We start from the raw sequence: 15,292 nt of genomic DNA on the forward strand, positions 1-15,292 counted from the left end.
CCTTGGTAAATGAACTCTAGCTACTTAGTCTTGATGAGATGGGAAGCTTGTGCATGGAACTATGTGGCTGTTTAAAGCCAAGTACAAAGCAGTTATGGCAGTGATGGCTAATGGAGCAGCAGCTGGGAGGGGAGTGGGCAAAGAGGGGGTTCGGGGTATCTGAGCAGGTGGACCAATCAGGTCAGACTTGCTCCTGATTGGTCAAAAAAAGGAATCGCTGACGTCTGCAAATCCCCATAATCCAAACAGCTCGTTTTAGGTCAGGATTTTACATTCACAAGCACTACTAAATACAGGTTTTGTCATTAAATATCACATTTTGTGGCCTGGGAGGAAAGCCAAAGACCCAAAAATTTCACTGGAAGACTCAGAGTGATTTTTGCATAATATGGGAACTCTAATCATTCTGATTTTAATAAACGTATTTATCTTAAATAACTTGAGTGGTGTTATACAATGCATTAGTTAACTGTTTGCTGAAACAATGGACTGTTTAAAAAATGGACGCAGACTCCATGATGTCACCCATCAATTTTTGATACAGAGTTTTGAAGCAAATCATCAGTGGAGGCCATATTGGAAATGGGATGGGCTTTGGAGCTTGTTAAAGCCAGATGTTTTGGGCTCAGCATCTTGTAACATCTTGGGTACGTTATTACATTTTGGGTTTTTCTACATTTCAGGTCATTGTTACATATGGAGCTCTAACAAGCCTTTACACTAACAAGCTGCAGGGCGCCCACCTGTCAGTCAGGTGAGCTCTACCTCTGATTGGACAAACTTGTGATCTTAGTAACTCAGTACTTGATACCTTAGTATGTCGATATTAACTGCTTGAATGGCTCCAGCTTCACAGATAACCTGAACATTCAATAAATGTTTTGTGTTTTAAAAAAACTGTACTTCAAGGAAAATCAGGACAGAGACTCAATATTCACCCTCAGTTTCAAGATTTTTTTTCTTTTATCGGTCAACTATATGTTCAAGAACAGGTTGAAAAGTAACTGTTCTATATAACTTTTCCCAGAAGAAAAGGTTAAATTTGTAACCTGTTACTTTAAACCAAAGAAAAGCTTAGATCTCAACTTTATCTTTTAAAAAGAAAAAAGAAAAAATGCTCCTCTCATGTTTTTCTGAGACTGGCCCCAGGAAAGTATGTAGGTGCAGTAATATTTAACAAAAAAAGTTGTGAAGTTTTACAATGGGATCAAACCTGAGAAGCCCTGACCTTTAACTTTTAAACAGATTTTCAAATGTTTTATCTTGATGTTTTATCACCAATTCATTCATTACCAGCATTACTTGATTTCTTCCCCCTCACGCTGCCTGGATCATTTTTCCTCTTCACTTTGTGTGACATAAAGTAAAGACAGAATCAAAGAGTTTCTCAGATAAAGTTTATTTCAAAAAGTATAAAAAAGTCAAACAAAATTATTTACAGTTCAAAGTCATCAGAAAGTTGAATTAGAAAAAAAATGAAGTCATAAAATCAACAACAAAAGCTCTTCTAAGTCAGCCAGCACTTGGATGTGACTTTGCTTCATGTAGCTTACAGCAGGCACTAATGAGCAGAGCGTCAACAACAGAGTCAGGTTTCACAACATTCAGAAGCTCTCCTAATCCCAGCAGCATGCTGCAGAAAAAATAACACTTGGCTCGTTCATTTCACTACAGTATAAAAAGTTGTGGATCTCTAACAGGTCACTGTAACTCTGTACTACTGGAGACCAAAGGCTGCTCCCACCATTCCTGGTTCAGGAGGCAGCCCTCCTCCATCTCACATCCACTGTCCTTGACCTCCAGAGCTGGAGCAGCTCATGAACCAGGATGCTGGATCCACTTCTGGCTGCAGAGCAGCCTGGTGGACTGGATTCAGATGAGTTCTTGGCTCCTACAGCTCCTCAGTCATTGACAGCCAGCCCCCTGAAGATCTCCAGCAGCTCCTTGTTGCTTGATTCAATGAGGTCAGCTGGCTTCTCTCCACACTCGTTCTCCAGCTCAGGGTCAGCGCCCAGCGAGAGGAGGTAGCTGGAAGAAACACAAAACAAGCGGCTTACTGGAGAGGTCAGATCTCAGTGTGAGGGTCTGCCCGTCTTTAGTGTCAGGAGGGTCAGAGAGGAGTCAGGAAGGCAGCAGATCCTCCAGCTTCTCTTAGCTCTATGGCGTAGGAAACCTGTGCTGCTTACGTATGTGTCTGTTGGTATGTGCTCAAAAATGTTTGGTCATGTTGACTAGTTTAACTTGCTGTCCTTATTTTGAAAAGTTGAAATCATAGAAAGTTTAGGACAGTAAACAACTTTAATCTGTAATTGGTTTGTAGCTTCTTGACCCTCTTATTGTTATAACTATCAGTGTTCAATAGATGCCATTCTTCTCCATTAGACCAAAGAGAGTCAATCCTTACCGTGCAATTTCTGGGAAGCCGTCGCTGCAGGCCATGTGCAGAGGAGTCCAGTCCTCCTCATCTCTCTGGTGGATATCTGCTCCAAGTTTCACCAGCAGCTTCACACACTCCAAGTTTCCTGACAGGACTGCCTCGTGGATGGCTGCCATGCCTGTGCAGAGGAGACATGGAGAACAGTAATTATCCTACTCAGTTAAAGATCAGGATTCATATCTGTGGTATAATCTCAGGGGACAGGTTGTCGTCCTGTTCATGTGCTCACCAGAGTGGTAGATGGTGTCCAGGCAGACCCTTCTGGCTCTGACGAAACGGCCAATCCACTCCAGCTCTCCATGTCGCACATAGTCCTGAAACACGATGTCATGGGGGAAGTGAACGTTGCGCACTGGCTTCAGAATAGCTGCACTCTTGCAGGTTAGTGGATGTCCACAGTCCTGTTCGCCAGAGTTCAGTCCGATGTGGGGGGTCACAGGGCTCTGGTAGTACTTCATCCTGCTTTGAGCTGGATTTTCTCTGATTCTAGCTCAAAAAAAAAAAAAAAGTCAAGAGCAGGAACAAAATAAGTCCGATGTCTTTGAATCAGTAAAATCAGTTGTCAAAAGTCCTTCCTTCTTCTTCTGGAGATCAGGCAGAGTCTGTCAGTGAGTCTAGTTGGCCGTGCTGTGTCTCTCCTGTGTAGATATCAGCGCTGGAGCTGTTGGTCTGAAGGCCAGTGCTCCCTGCAGAGCTCTTTATACTCCCTGTCAGGCTATTTTAGGAAGTGACACCTCACAGATCAGTGGGCCAACATTTGGAAGATGAGTATCCCGGGGGTGAGCTCCTGTCACACACCTCTCATACAGCTCACGTCTCCAAGACATAACAGCCAGAAACCGTGGCCTCTGTTTTCACATTTAACACGTCCAGATGCTGCACAAATATAGAAATTGGCTGAACACCAAAGAGGAGGGACGTGGGAGAGAAGAGTAGCTTCTTGTAAACACCAAGCAGGACTGAAGGTGGTTTACAGACCGGGGTGTGTGTGTGGGGGCATGGAGGGGTGAGGTGTCCTGTGGGCTGTTGACCATCAGCTGTACTGACATAAACAGTCAAAAAGGAGACAGCTTCACAGTCATCAGCTATCTTAATCTCTGATGTGAGACACGTGATGGGTGATGATCATTTCCATATAAGTAATAGTAGAGGATTGGTGATAAAACATTAACATAAAACTTGAAAATTTGTGAAAAAGTTATGATAAAGGGCTTCTCAGAATTGAGCTATAGTTCAGTTTTACAACTTCTAATCAAATAACACGTCACCTACAGAGTTACCTGGAGCCATTCTTAAAAAAAGATAACAGGAGCAGTGTGTTTTACTTCTTTTTATATTTCGATCGATATAGTTGAGATTTAAGATGTGATTTCTAAAAAAAAAAAAAAAAGGTTTCACACTGAATCTTTAATTTTGATGAAAATAAAAACAGTTACTTTTCAACCTGTTTTTGAACATATAGTTGAGGATGAATATTGATCCTCTGCACCGTGAACATGGATAAGTTGAGTGTACTTGAAAAATGCTTGTTAATTCAAATCAACATCTTAAGTAGTTATGGCAATTATAGAAAATCATTCTGCTGAATGTTTTAAATCAAATATGCCTGATGCTTATTTGTTACAAATAAAAATATTAAGTAATGTTAAAAAATGTTGCATATCACTGTAAAATATAATAACTTGACCTTACTCAAGACTGAAAGATTTGATATCATTAAATTTGTCTAATGAATCCAATACATGTAATATTGTTCTTCAAGGGACACAGGTTGTCTGAGCCCCACAGCACTGAGTGGTGGTCTGTGCTCCATGGCACGGGGTCTTGTACCTATTGATTTTGCAGCGTGCCTAATGGTTAATATATTTATGAATAAATTTTTTGAGTGGACTATCATGCTATTTAGGTCAACTTTGAAAATTTAAAAGATATATTTATTATTGTTTGTTTTGACACAGACACCCAGCCCAAATCAAGTAGAGCATGGATAGCTAATCAATGCCATAAGGGGCACAGACAGCTGGTCCGTGCTGTGGAGCACAGACAAACAGTCTGTGTCATGAGGAGCACAGACAACCTGTGCCACTGCTGCACGTCCAGAGGTACGGCAGGGTATCATATGGACTTGTTAGTGTAAAGGCTTGTTAGAGCTCCATATGTAACAATGACCTGAAATGTAGAAAACCCCAAAATTTAATAACTGACCTAAGATGTAACAAGATGCTGAGCCTAAAACATCTGGCTCCAACAAGGCTCAAAGCCAATCCCATTTCCAATATAGCCTCCACTGATGATTTGCTTCAAAACTCTGTATCAAAAATAGATGGGTGACATCATGGAGTCTGCGCCTATGAATTCAGCAAACAATAAACTAATGCCCACTTTACAACATGTTCCCAAAGAAAAACTTGTGCCCTGGATTACTCACTTCTTCTTTCTGTACATCCCTGTGGAAGCCTTTTTGTTTTCTCCTTATTTGTTCTAAATATATTGAAAGAGCTGATGAATGTGAAGCCTTTTTGACTGTTTAGTTCAGTACAGCTGATGGTCAACAGCCCACAGGACACCTCACCCCTCCATGCCCCCCACACACACCCCGGTCTGTAAACCACCTTCAGTCCTGCTTGGTGTTTACAAGAAGCTACTCCTCTCTCCCACGTCCCTCCTCTTTGGTGTTCAGCCAATTTCTATATGCGTGCAGCATCTGGACGTGTTAAATGTGAAAACAGAGGCCACAGTTTCTGGCTGTTATGTCTTGGAGACGTGCGCTGTATGAGAGGTGTGTGACAGGAGCTCACCCCCGGGATACTCATCTTCCAAATGTTGGCCCACTGATCTGTGAGGTGTCACTTCCTAAAATAGCCTGACAGGGAGTATAAAGAGCTCTGCAGGGAGCACTGGCCTTCAGACCAACAGCTCCAGCGCTGATATCTACACAGGAGAGACACAGCACGGCCAACTAGACCCACTGACAGACTCTGCCTGATCTCCAGAAGAAGAAGGAAGGACTTTTGACAACTGATTTTACTGATTCAAAGACATCAGACTTATTTTGTTCCTGCTCTTGACTTTTTTTGAGCTAGAATCAGAGAAAATCCAGCTCAAAGCAGGATGGAGTACTACCAGAGCCCTGTGACCCCCCACATTGGACTCATCTCCAGCCAACAGGACTATGGACATCCACTAACCTGCAAGAGTGCAGCTATTCTGAAGCCAGTGCGCAACGTTCACTTCCCCCATGACATCGTGTTTCAGGACTATGTGCGACATGGAGAGCTGGAGTGGATTGGCCGTTTCGTCAGAGCCAGAAGGGTCTGCCTGGACACCATCTACCACTCTGGTGAGCACATGAACAGGACGACAACCTGTCCCCTGAGATTATACCACAGATATGAATCCTGATCTTTAACTGAGTGAGATAATTACTGTTCTCCATGTCTCCTCTGCACAGGCATGGCAGCCATCCACGAGGCAGTCCTGTCAGGAAACTTGGAGTGTGTGAAGCTGCTGGTGAAACTTGGAGCAGATATCCACCAGAGAGACGAGGAGGACTGGACTCCTCTGCACATGGCCTGCAGCGACGGCTTCCCAGAAATTGCACGGTAAGGATTGACTCTCTTTGGTCTAATGGAGAAGAATGGCATCTATTGAACACTGATAGTTATAACGATAAGAGGGTCAAGAAGCTACAAACCAAATACAGAGTAAAGCCGTTTACTGTCCTAAACTTTCTATGATTTATATTTTTCCAAAAAAGTAGAGCAGTTAAACTAGTCAACATGACCAAACATTTTTGAGCACATACCAACAGACACATACGTAAGCAGCACAGGTTTCCTACGCCATAGAGCTAAGAGAAGCTGGAGGATCTGCTGCCTTCCTGACTCCTCTCTGACCCTCCTGACACTAAAGACGGGCAGACCCTCACACTGAGATCTGACCTCTCCAGTAAGCCGGTTGTTTTGTGTTTCTTCCAGCTACCTCCTCTCGCTGGGCGCTGACCCTGAGCTGGAGAACGAGTGTGGAGAGAAGCCAGCTGACCTCATTGAATCAAGCAACAAGGAGTTGCTGGAGATCTTCAGGGCGCTGGCTGTCAATGACTGAGGAGCTGTAGGAGCCAAGAACTCATCTGAATCCAGTCCACCAGGCTGCTCTGCAGCCAGAAGTGGATCCAGCATCCTGGTTGATGAGCTGCTCCAGCTCTGGAGGTCAAGGACAGTGGATGTGAGATGGAGGAGGGCTGCCTCCTGAACCAGGAATGGTGGGAGCAGCCTCTGGTCTCCAGTAGTACAGAGTTACAGCGACCTGTTAGAGATCCACAACTTTTTATACTGTAGTGAAATGAACGAGCCAAGTGTTATTTTTTCTGCAGCATGCTGCTGGGATTAGGAGAGCTTCTGAATGTTGTGAAACCTGACTCTGTTGTTGACGCTCTGCTCATTAGTGCCTGCTGTAAGCTACATGAAGCAAAGTCACATCCTAGTGCTGGCTGACTTAGAAGAGCTTTTGTTGTTGATTTAATGACTTCATTTTTTTCTAATTCAACTTTCTGATGACTTTAAACTGTAAATAATTTGGTTTGACTTTTTTATACTTTTTTGAAATAAACTTTATCTGAGAAATTCTTTGATTCTGTCTTTACTTTATGTCACACAAAGTGAAGAGGGAAAATGATCCAGGCAGCGTGAGGGGGGAGAAATCAAGCTCTACTGTTCTCTGAAGGTGTCAAACTCACAGTGATATGATAGGTCGCACTGCATTCATGCCTAATCAGAGATTTATCAGGGTTACCACAGCATACACGGTTTACTGTTCAAGGTGGTCAGAGAGAAGTGTCTCTTCTATTGCAGACTTCCTGTTTTTCTTTTAAGATCTACAAACAAACAGAGGAAGGTAAGCACACTTAAGACTCAGTTCATGTTCATAACTGATGAAGATAGGTGACATTTTTTCTTGATTAACAGTCCTATAATGGTGTCCCTATAAATAATGGTGTCCCTGTTGGTTTGTTGTCAATCACTGAACTGGAATTACTGACTAAACCAATTTTTTAGTACCTTCGTAACAGCATTACAACTCAGATTGGCCTTAGGCTTACAGACAAACATTACAACTAGGGATGTCCTTATCCCGATCCGCATCCCTAGTATCGGATTTGGCAGATTTTTTAAAGTATTGGTGATAGGGAATTCTAGCCGATCCTCTCAACCAATCATCCATGTTAGCTGTCACAAAGCCAAAGTTGCTGCCGAATGTGAACGTGTCATTAAAACCGAGCACTTAAAGTGCACCTAGCCTCATAAAGTTGATGAGAGAATGATGAAATAAGTTTTGGTACATTGACGTAGAACAGCAGCCACACTTAAGCTTTATTATAGATCACATGTGCATAACCAGATACGTTACAGCAATAATATCTGCTTTACAGCACCCTACGGTAAATCTACTGGGACAAACAGCTCAAAGGGCAAACACAAACAAACCCGGTAAAATCCATTGGCTTAGCACTAACAACTCTGTGGCTTCAGTGTCAGCAGTGTGAAAAAACATCAAACTAGAAAGTGAAGACAGTCCTACAGCCATATCTATGCTCTGCAATCTTTTCAAGAGGTTTACAGTTGGACCAAAACATCCTGAAACATAATGCAAACTTACAGAGGAAAGGCTGCTCTGCTGTTTCTGGGAAAAAACAAGAGCTAGTCCTGTTGGTGTCTAATATGTATATGTAATATGTTGCGTTCAGGGCAGCCTCTGTATTATATGCTAAAAGTTGTCCACAGTCCAGGGTTTGCTGAAACCAATAAGAGTTGTCATTTTTTCAACTACATTTAGCAAGCACACTGGTCTTGTAAATACCAGTTATTCAAAAATAAGTGGTATTTTGATCCTGCTGACAGGTTTGGGATCCAGAGGGTTTTAACTTTAAAACTAACTGGACTAAGTTAAATGGACTTTAACTTTAACCATTTTTTTAATATATTTAGTATTGTTCACACACAAGACAAAAAGACTGTGCTGCTTCACTTTCTCACTTCTTCAGCAAAGTTTATCTCCAAAGCCAAAAATCAGGCTGGGGCAGAGTTGGCCCAGCCTGGGCAATAACATGGGAACAAGCTGTTCCCATAACAATGCAAGTGCATGCATAACTCAAAGTTTCAATATATTTAGAAAAAAAATGAGTTTATAAAATGGAAGTAACATTTACAAAAAACAAAAAACAAACATACACAGGAATGGACACAAAGAAGAAGTGAATATCCTGGACTAAAGTGTTTCTTTGGGTGTTATACAGTAAATATCTTTATCACTGGTGTAAAAGTAGACATTTTAACAGATATTTTTGATTTTATGGTTCCAAAACCAAATCTTTTTGCTTCTCTTCAAAAAATTGTCCAATGTAACCGGCAGCCTTTTGGTCCCCTCTGGGCTTCCATAGGCTTTGTTATCATGCAGCCTATGATGGTGCCTCCCTTCTACCTAATTAGGCACAGGTGTTTCCCAATATAAGCAGCCCTGTGCTAATACACAGCAGGCTGCAGATCTTGGTTGGGACTCACTCTGGCTTTGTGAACAGTTTTTCTGGGCATCTAGTGTTCTTTGTGACAGACGTGGGGTAAGTGCATGCTTTGATGCATGTGGTGACTTCTTGTTGTGGCAATATCACCTTACATTTGTCTTTGTTATTAAAGATCCTGGTCCTGAGTAGCTGGAGCTGACTCATACTTGTTGCTGTCTTTTAAGGCTGACTGCCACTGCTGCTTTGTTTAGGTTTTGCTTTGTTTGGGCTTTGTTTTTCTTAGTTTGAGTGTTACTTTCTAAGCTTTAGTTGTAGTTAGGTTTTGGTTTGCTCTATTGCTCGCTTTGGTTTTTTAAAGTTATCAGTTGGTCTTGATTATTTTCTTTTTCTTTGTTAACCATCTTTTAACCTTGTTGTCTTTTTGTTTGAGAATTGCAGATCGAGTGGTTCGTGGTCTGAGCGTTGAGGCTGTCCGCGGGTGTAATCCTCACCACCTGCACTTCACTACCCCCATTAATTGTGTGTGAGTGGTCGTTGGCACTTTTTTTTCATTTTCTCACTGAGCACATTTTTCTTTTTCCTTAGTTGCCGTGTTTGAGTGAATGCAGGGCTTTTGGGCACGTGGGAATGGTAAGTCCTCTGCACCCCCTTTTCTAGTCACAAGCGATCACATCGAAAGAAACTTAACCCTTAGTCTGCAATATTCTCTTTAATGATTGTGTTTGGATTTAATTAGGTGGCATTGTCATTTTACATTCTTTCTATTTTTAAAAAAAGATTCAAATAAATATTTTTCTACAGCTCAAAATTATTTATTGCCCATTCCTCATATTTCTTTTCTTTTTTTTTTTAAAATAAAGTGAATTATTTGAACATCAGTTTTTGTCTCTGTCTTTGATTTTCTTGCTGCCAATTTGCTGTTCCTCCAAATTATCTTTGGAATTTTACTTTTGGGATGGTTTAAAGACGTTGTTTTTCATTAGTTAAATGAAATAATTATTTAACCTGGCCCTCGGTTACACAAATTCTAACCATTCGGATATTTAGTCAACTACCCTGAAAGCTGGTCAAGCTCCATGTGCAGAGGCTCTAAGTCTTTACCCTCTCTCTAGTTTCCACATTTCCTTTCTCATCAGCTATATCATTTAATACAGAGGAAAAAAGAACACCTACTGTTCTTATATGGGGTAAGTGTCCATGTAGACATTCTGGAAAGATGGTCCGGACTGAAGTTGTGATGGGCAGAGTTACCAGTTCACTCTCTACCAATGGCTGATGTGGCCCCTCAAGCTGTCTGAGATCACTACTGCCACACTTTTGAGGATGGACGCCAAGGTCAATGGCTTTATTTGCAAGTGGCTGGGCCTACCCAAGAGTCATTCCAACGCTGGTCTTTTCGGGAGGAACACACTCCCCCTCCAGCTGAAATCCATCAACCTTGGCTACAGACAGGAGAAGGCAAGGCTTGTGCTTGAGCTAAGAAAATTGTCTGATCCCTCTATGAGGAACAACAAGGTCCCAGTCCGGTCAGAACACAGCTGGAAGACTGAGGAAGCAGTCGACCAGGCCCTCGCACACACTATGAGATTGTGGGGAGGACGCAGTCAGGCAGAGCAGGCCTGGGATCGGGAACACCTCCTAAGCTCTGGTGAAAGGCCATCCATGAAGGACGGAGTTTGTGATTTCTGAGGTTGTCAGGGTGGAGGAAGAGCAGTACAAGATCAAAGCTCTAAGCCAGCAACAGCAGGGTTGATGGACTACCTGGGAAGGAGTAGTTGCCAGGACATCGGTTGGTCTGACATCTGGAGGATGCCCCAGGCAAGGCTACGCTTCCTTACCAGGGCCACCTACAACACCCTTCCTAGCCCAAGGACAAAACCTCAAGAAGGCGGTCAAGGAGTTGGCAAATGAGGCAGAGCAAGGGAGTATCTGGCACTGGTTAAGAAGGAAGGACAAGTCGTGGGGAAACCAAGGGCCCTAGGGGCAGCTGCGTCCTGCCGTGGCTCCACCTCCCCGAGATGTTCGGGGAATAATGGAGCGAAACACCCATGAAGGGAGGCTCCCGGGTGATGACCTTGCAGCTGTCCCGCAGGCACCGTCAGAGGTGCGACAAACAGAAATGCTCAGCAGGTATCTTTACCTGTGCTTCTAACTGGCAGAGTTAAAGGTCCCATATTCTGCTCCTTTTCTGCAGTTTGATATGGATCATTGATGTCTTCATGAGATGACAGTAACATGTTTTGGTCCAAAAAGCCAATAAATCAAGCACAGCAGCATTGTTTCCAGGCTCTCATAGCCCCTCTGTTCAGAACGCTCTGATTTAGTGGGCGTGACCTTCATATGTAAATGAGCCACCGCTGATACCGCCCCGCTCTTACGTGTCTCTGAAAGTGGCGCCACGAGCTCCGGGTGCACAATGTTTAGAAAACAGCCTAGTTTGTTTACCATAACATTACAGGCTAAAACAACAGGCTAACTGCAGCTACAGTTAGCATCCTGAAGCTAACACAGAGACAGGGGGACACTGAGGAAAAGCTCTTACAGCTGCTCCACAGCACACAGCATTTAAAATTCTCACATTTCCAGGGTCCGAGGTTTGTTGGTGGATGGTTGGTAATGTGCCTGGATTCAGGAACAGTCTATTAGCTAGTCCTCTGTTGTACTGTCCAAAGTTGGAAAAGCAGTCGTGAAGTGAATAGCACACACATGCACAGTTTTACTGGGTGTAGCTGGCACATTTCCTTGGTAAATGAACTCTAGCCACTTAGTCTTGATGAGATGGGAAGCTTGTGCATGGAACTATGTGGCTGTTTATAGCCAAGTACAAAGCAGTTATGGCAGTGATGGCTAATGGAGCAGCAGCTGGGAGGGGAGTGGGCAAAGAGGGGGTTCGGGGGTATCTGAGCCGGTGGACCAATCAGGTCAGACTTGCTCCTGATTGGTCAAAAAAGGGAATCGCTGACGTCTGCAAATCCCCATAATCCAAACAGCTCGTTTTAGGTCAGGATTTTACATTCACAAGCACTACTAAGTACAGATTTTGTCATTAAATATTACATTTTGTGGCCTGGGAGGAAAGCCAAAGACCCAAAAATTTCACTGGAAGACTCAGAGTGATTTTTGCATAATATGGGAACTTTAATCATTCTGATTTTAATAAACGTATTTATCTTAAATAACTTGAGTGGTGTTATACAATGCATTAGTTAACTGTTTGCTGAAACAATGGACTGTTTAAAAAATGGACGCAGACTCCATGATGTCACCCATCAATTTTTGATACAGAGTTTTGAAGCAAATCATCAGTGGAGGCCATATTAGAAAAGGGATGGGCTTGTTAGAGCCAGATGTTTTGGGCTCAGCATCTTGTGACATCTTGGGTCAGTTATTGCATTTTGGGTCTTTCTACATTTCAGGTCATTGTTACATATGGAGCTCTAACAAGCCGTTACACTAACAAGCTGCAGGGCGCCCACCTGTCAGTCAGGTGAGCTCTACCTCTGATTGGACAAACTTGTGATCTTAGTAACTCAGCACTTGATACCTTAGTATGTAGATATTAGCTGAATGGCTCCAGCTTCAGAGATAACCTGAACATTCAGTAAATGTTTTGTGTTTAAAAAAACTGCACTTCAAGGAAAATCAGGACAGAGACTCAATATTCACCCTCAGTTTCAAGATTTTTTTTCGTTTATCGGTCAACTATATGTTCAAAGACAGGTTGAAAAGTAACTGTTCTATATAACTTTTCCCAGAAGAAAAGGTTAAATTTGTAACCTGTTTCTTTAAACCAAATTATATCTTAGATCTCAACTTTATCTTTTAAAAAGAAAAAAGAAAAAAAATGCTCCTCTCATGTTTTTCTGAGACTGGCCCCAGGAAAGTATGTAGGTCCAGCAATATTAAGAAGAAAAAAAAAAGTCATAAAGTTGAACATAGGGATCAAACCTGAGAAGCCCTGACCTTTAACTTTTAAACAGATTTTCAAATGTTTTATCTTAATGTTTTATCACCAATTCATTCATTATCAGAATTACTTGATTTCTCCCCCCTCATGCTGCCTGGATCATTTTCCCTCTTCACTTTGTGTGACATAAAGTAAAGACGGAATCAAAGAGTTTCTCAGATAAAGTTTATTTCAAAAAAGTATAAAAAAGTCAAACCAAATTATTTACAGTTTAAAGTCATCAGAAAGTTGAATTAGAAAAAAATGAAGTCATTAAATCAACAACAAAAGCTCTTCTAAGTCAGCCAGCACTAGGATGTGACTTTGCTTCATGTAGCTTACAGCAGGCACTAATGAGCAGAGCGTCAACAACAGAGTCAGGTTTCACAACATTCAGAAGCTCTCCTAATCCCAGCAGCATGCTGCAGAAAAAATAACACTTGGCTCGTTCATTTCACTACAGTATAAAAAGTTGTGGATCTCTAACAGGTCACTGTAACTCTGTACTACTGGAGACCAAAGGCTGCTCCCACCATTCCTGGTTCAGGAGGCAGCCCTCCTCCATCTCACATCCACTGTCCTTGACCTCCAGAGCTGGAGCAGCTCATGAACCAGGATGCTGGATCCACTTCTGGCTGCAGAGCAGCCTGGTGGACTGGATTCAGATGAGTTCTTGGCTCCTACAGCTCCTCAGTCATTGACAGCCAGCCCCCTGAAGATCTCCAGCAGCTCCTTGTTGCTTGATTCAATGAGGTCAGCTGGCTTCTCTCCACACTCGTTCTCCAGCTCAGGGTCAGCGCCCAGCGAGAGGAGGTAGCTGGAAGAAACACAAAACAAGCGGCTTACTGGAGAGGTCAGATCTCAGTGTGAGGGTCTGCCCGTCTTTAGTGTCAGGAGGGTCAGAGAGGAGTCAGGAAGGCAGCAGATCCTCCAGCTTCTCTTAGCTCTATGGCGTAAGAAACCTGTGCTGCTTACGTATGTGTCTGTTGGTATGTGCTCAAAAATGTTTGGTCATGTTGACTAGTTTAACTTGCTGTCCTTATTTTGAAAAGTTTAAATCATAGAAAGTTTAGGACAGTAAACAACTTTAATCTGTAATTGGTTTGTAGCTTCTTGACCCTCTTATTGTTATAACTATCAGTGTTCAATAGATGCCATTCTTCTCCATTAGACCAAAGAGAGTCAATCCTTACCGTGCAATTTCTGGGAAGCCGTCGCTGCAGGCCATGTGCAGAGGAGTCCAGTCCTCCTCATCTCTCTGGTGGATATCTGCTCCAAGTTTCACCAGCAGCTTCACACACTCCAAGTTTCCTGACAGGACTGCCTCGTGGATGGCTGCCATGCCTGTGCAGAGGAGACATGGAGAACAGTAATTATCTCACTCAGTTAAAGATCAGGATTCATATCTGTGGTATAATCTCAGGGGACAGGTTGTCGTCCTGTTCATGTGCTCACCAGAGTGGTAGATGGTGTCCAGGCAGACCCTTCTGGCTCTGACGAAACGGCCAATCCACTCCAGCTCTCCATGTCGCACATAGTCCTGAAACACGATGTCATGGGGGAAGTGAACGTTGCGCACTGGCTTCAGAATAGCTGCACTCTTGCAGGTTAGTGGATGTCCACAGTCCTGTTCGCCAGAGTTCAGTCCGATGTGGGGGGTCACAGGGCTCTGGTAGTACTTCATCCTGCTTTGAGCTGGATTTTCTCTGATTCTAGCTCAAAAAAAAAAAAAAGTCAAGAGCAGGAAAAAAAAAAAGTCCGATGTCTTTGAATCAGTAAAATCAGTTGTCAAAAGTCCTTCCTTCTTCTTCTTGAGATCAGGCAGAGTCTGTCAGTGAGTCTAGTTGTCCGTGCTGTGTCTCTCCTGTGTAGATATCAGCGCTGGAGCTATTGGTCTGAAGGCCAGTGCTCCCTGCAGAGCTCTTTATACTCCCTGTCAGGCTATTTTAGGAAGTGACACCTCACAGATCAGTGGGCCAACATTTGGAAGATGAGTATCCCGGGGGTGAGCTCCTGTCACACACCTCTCATACAGCTCACGTCTCCAAGACATAACAGCCAGAAACCGTGGCCTCTGTTTTCACATTTAACACGTCCAGATGCTGCACAAATATAGAAATTGGCTGAACACCAAAGAGGAGGGACGTGGGAGAGAAGAGTAGCTTCTTGTAAACACCAAGCAGGACTGAAGGTGGTTTACAGACCGGGGTGTGTGTGTGGGGGCATGGAGGGGTGAGGTGTCCTGTGGGCTGTTGACCATCAGCTGTACTGAACTAAACAGTCAAAAAGGAGACAGCTTTACAGTCATCAGCTATCTTAATCTCTGATGTGAGACACGTGATGGGTGATGATCATTTCCATATAAGTAATAGTAGAGGATTGGTGATAAAAC

General features: G+C 43.0%; 3 protein-coding genes across 3 annotated transcripts; 1 reads left to right on the top strand and 2 right to left on the bottom strand.

Moving 5' to 3' along the window:
* Window positions 1-1,616: 1,616 nt before the first annotated feature.
* Window positions 1,617-3,203, bottom strand: LOC141785427 (protein phosphatase 1 regulatory subunit 27-like). Its single transcript, XM_074663756.1, has 3 exons — window positions 2,667-3,203; window positions 2,405-2,555; window positions 1,617-2,028 (listed from the first exon to the last, which is right to left on the bottom strand). The coding sequence occupies exons 1-3, from the start codon at window positions 2,893-2,895 to the stop codon at window positions 1,902-1,904; spliced, it is 507 nt and encodes a 168-aa protein (XP_074519857.1). The 5' UTR covers window positions 2,896-3,203; the 3' UTR covers window positions 1,617-1,901.
* A 2,164-nt stretch (window positions 3,204-5,367) lies between these two features.
* Window positions 5,368-6,935, top strand: LOC141784892 (protein phosphatase 1 regulatory subunit 27-like). The gene is made up of 3 exons (XM_074662844.1): window positions 5,368-5,777; window positions 5,889-6,039; window positions 6,415-6,935. Exons 1-3 carry the CDS (start codon window positions 5,549-5,551, stop codon window positions 6,539-6,541), a joined length of 507 nt encoding a protein of 168 aa, XP_074518945.1. The 5' UTR covers window positions 5,368-5,548; the 3' UTR covers window positions 6,542-6,935.
* A 6,655-nt stretch (window positions 6,936-13,590) lies between these two features.
* Window positions 13,591-14,600, bottom strand: LOC141784736 (protein phosphatase 1 regulatory subunit 27-like). The gene is made up of 3 exons (XM_074662584.1): window positions 14,356-14,600; window positions 14,094-14,244; window positions 13,591-13,717 (listed from the first exon to the last, which is right to left on the bottom strand). The coding sequence occupies exons 1-3, from the start codon at window positions 14,582-14,584 to the stop codon at window positions 13,591-13,593; spliced, it is 507 nt and encodes a 168-aa protein (XP_074518685.1). The 5' UTR covers window positions 14,585-14,600.
* Window positions 14,601-15,292: the final 692 nt, after the last annotated feature.

The sequence above is a fragment of the Halichoeres trimaculatus genome, unplaced genomic scaffold, assembly GCF_033239565.1.
Source record: "Halichoeres trimaculatus isolate MK-OKI-2021-1 unplaced genomic scaffold, fHalTri1.1 fHalTri1_scaffold_2, whole genome shotgun sequence".
NCBI lineage: Eukaryota > Metazoa > Chordata > Actinopteri > Labriformes > Labridae > Halichoeres > Halichoeres trimaculatus.

Bases quoted from the DNA above. Each gene is read 5' to 3' on its own strand.
- LOC141785427 (XM_074663756.1), bottom strand. From the start codon at position 2,895: ATGAAGTACTACCAGAGCCCTGTGACCCCCCACATCGGACTGAACTCT. The intron at 2,556-2,666 runs GTGAGCACATGA...TCCTCTGCACAG, and splicing joins GGACACCATCTACCACTCTG to GCATGGCAGCCATCCACGAG. The intron at 2,029-2,404 runs GTAAGGATTGAC...TGTTTCTTCCAG, and splicing joins GGCTTCCCAGAAATTGCACG to CTACCTCCTCTCGCTGGGCG.
- LOC141784892 (XM_074662844.1), top strand. From the start codon at position 5,549: ATGGAGTACTACCAGAGCCCTGTGACCCCCCACATTGGACTCATCTCC. The intron at 5,778-5,888 runs GTGAGCACATGA...TCCTCTGCACAG, and splicing joins GGACACCATCTACCACTCTG to GCATGGCAGCCATCCACGAG. The intron at 6,040-6,414 runs GTAAGGATTGAC...TGTTTCTTCCAG, and splicing joins GGCTTCCCAGAAATTGCACG to CTACCTCCTCTCGCTGGGCG.
- LOC141784736 (XM_074662584.1), bottom strand. From the start codon at position 14,584: ATGAAGTACTACCAGAGCCCTGTGACCCCCCACATCGGACTGAACTCT. The intron at 14,245-14,355 runs GTGAGCACATGA...TCCTCTGCACAG, and splicing joins GGACACCATCTACCACTCTG to GCATGGCAGCCATCCACGAG. The intron at 13,718-14,093 runs GTAAGGATTGAC...TGTTTCTTCCAG, and splicing joins GGCTTCCCAGAAATTGCACG to CTACCTCCTCTCGCTGGGCG.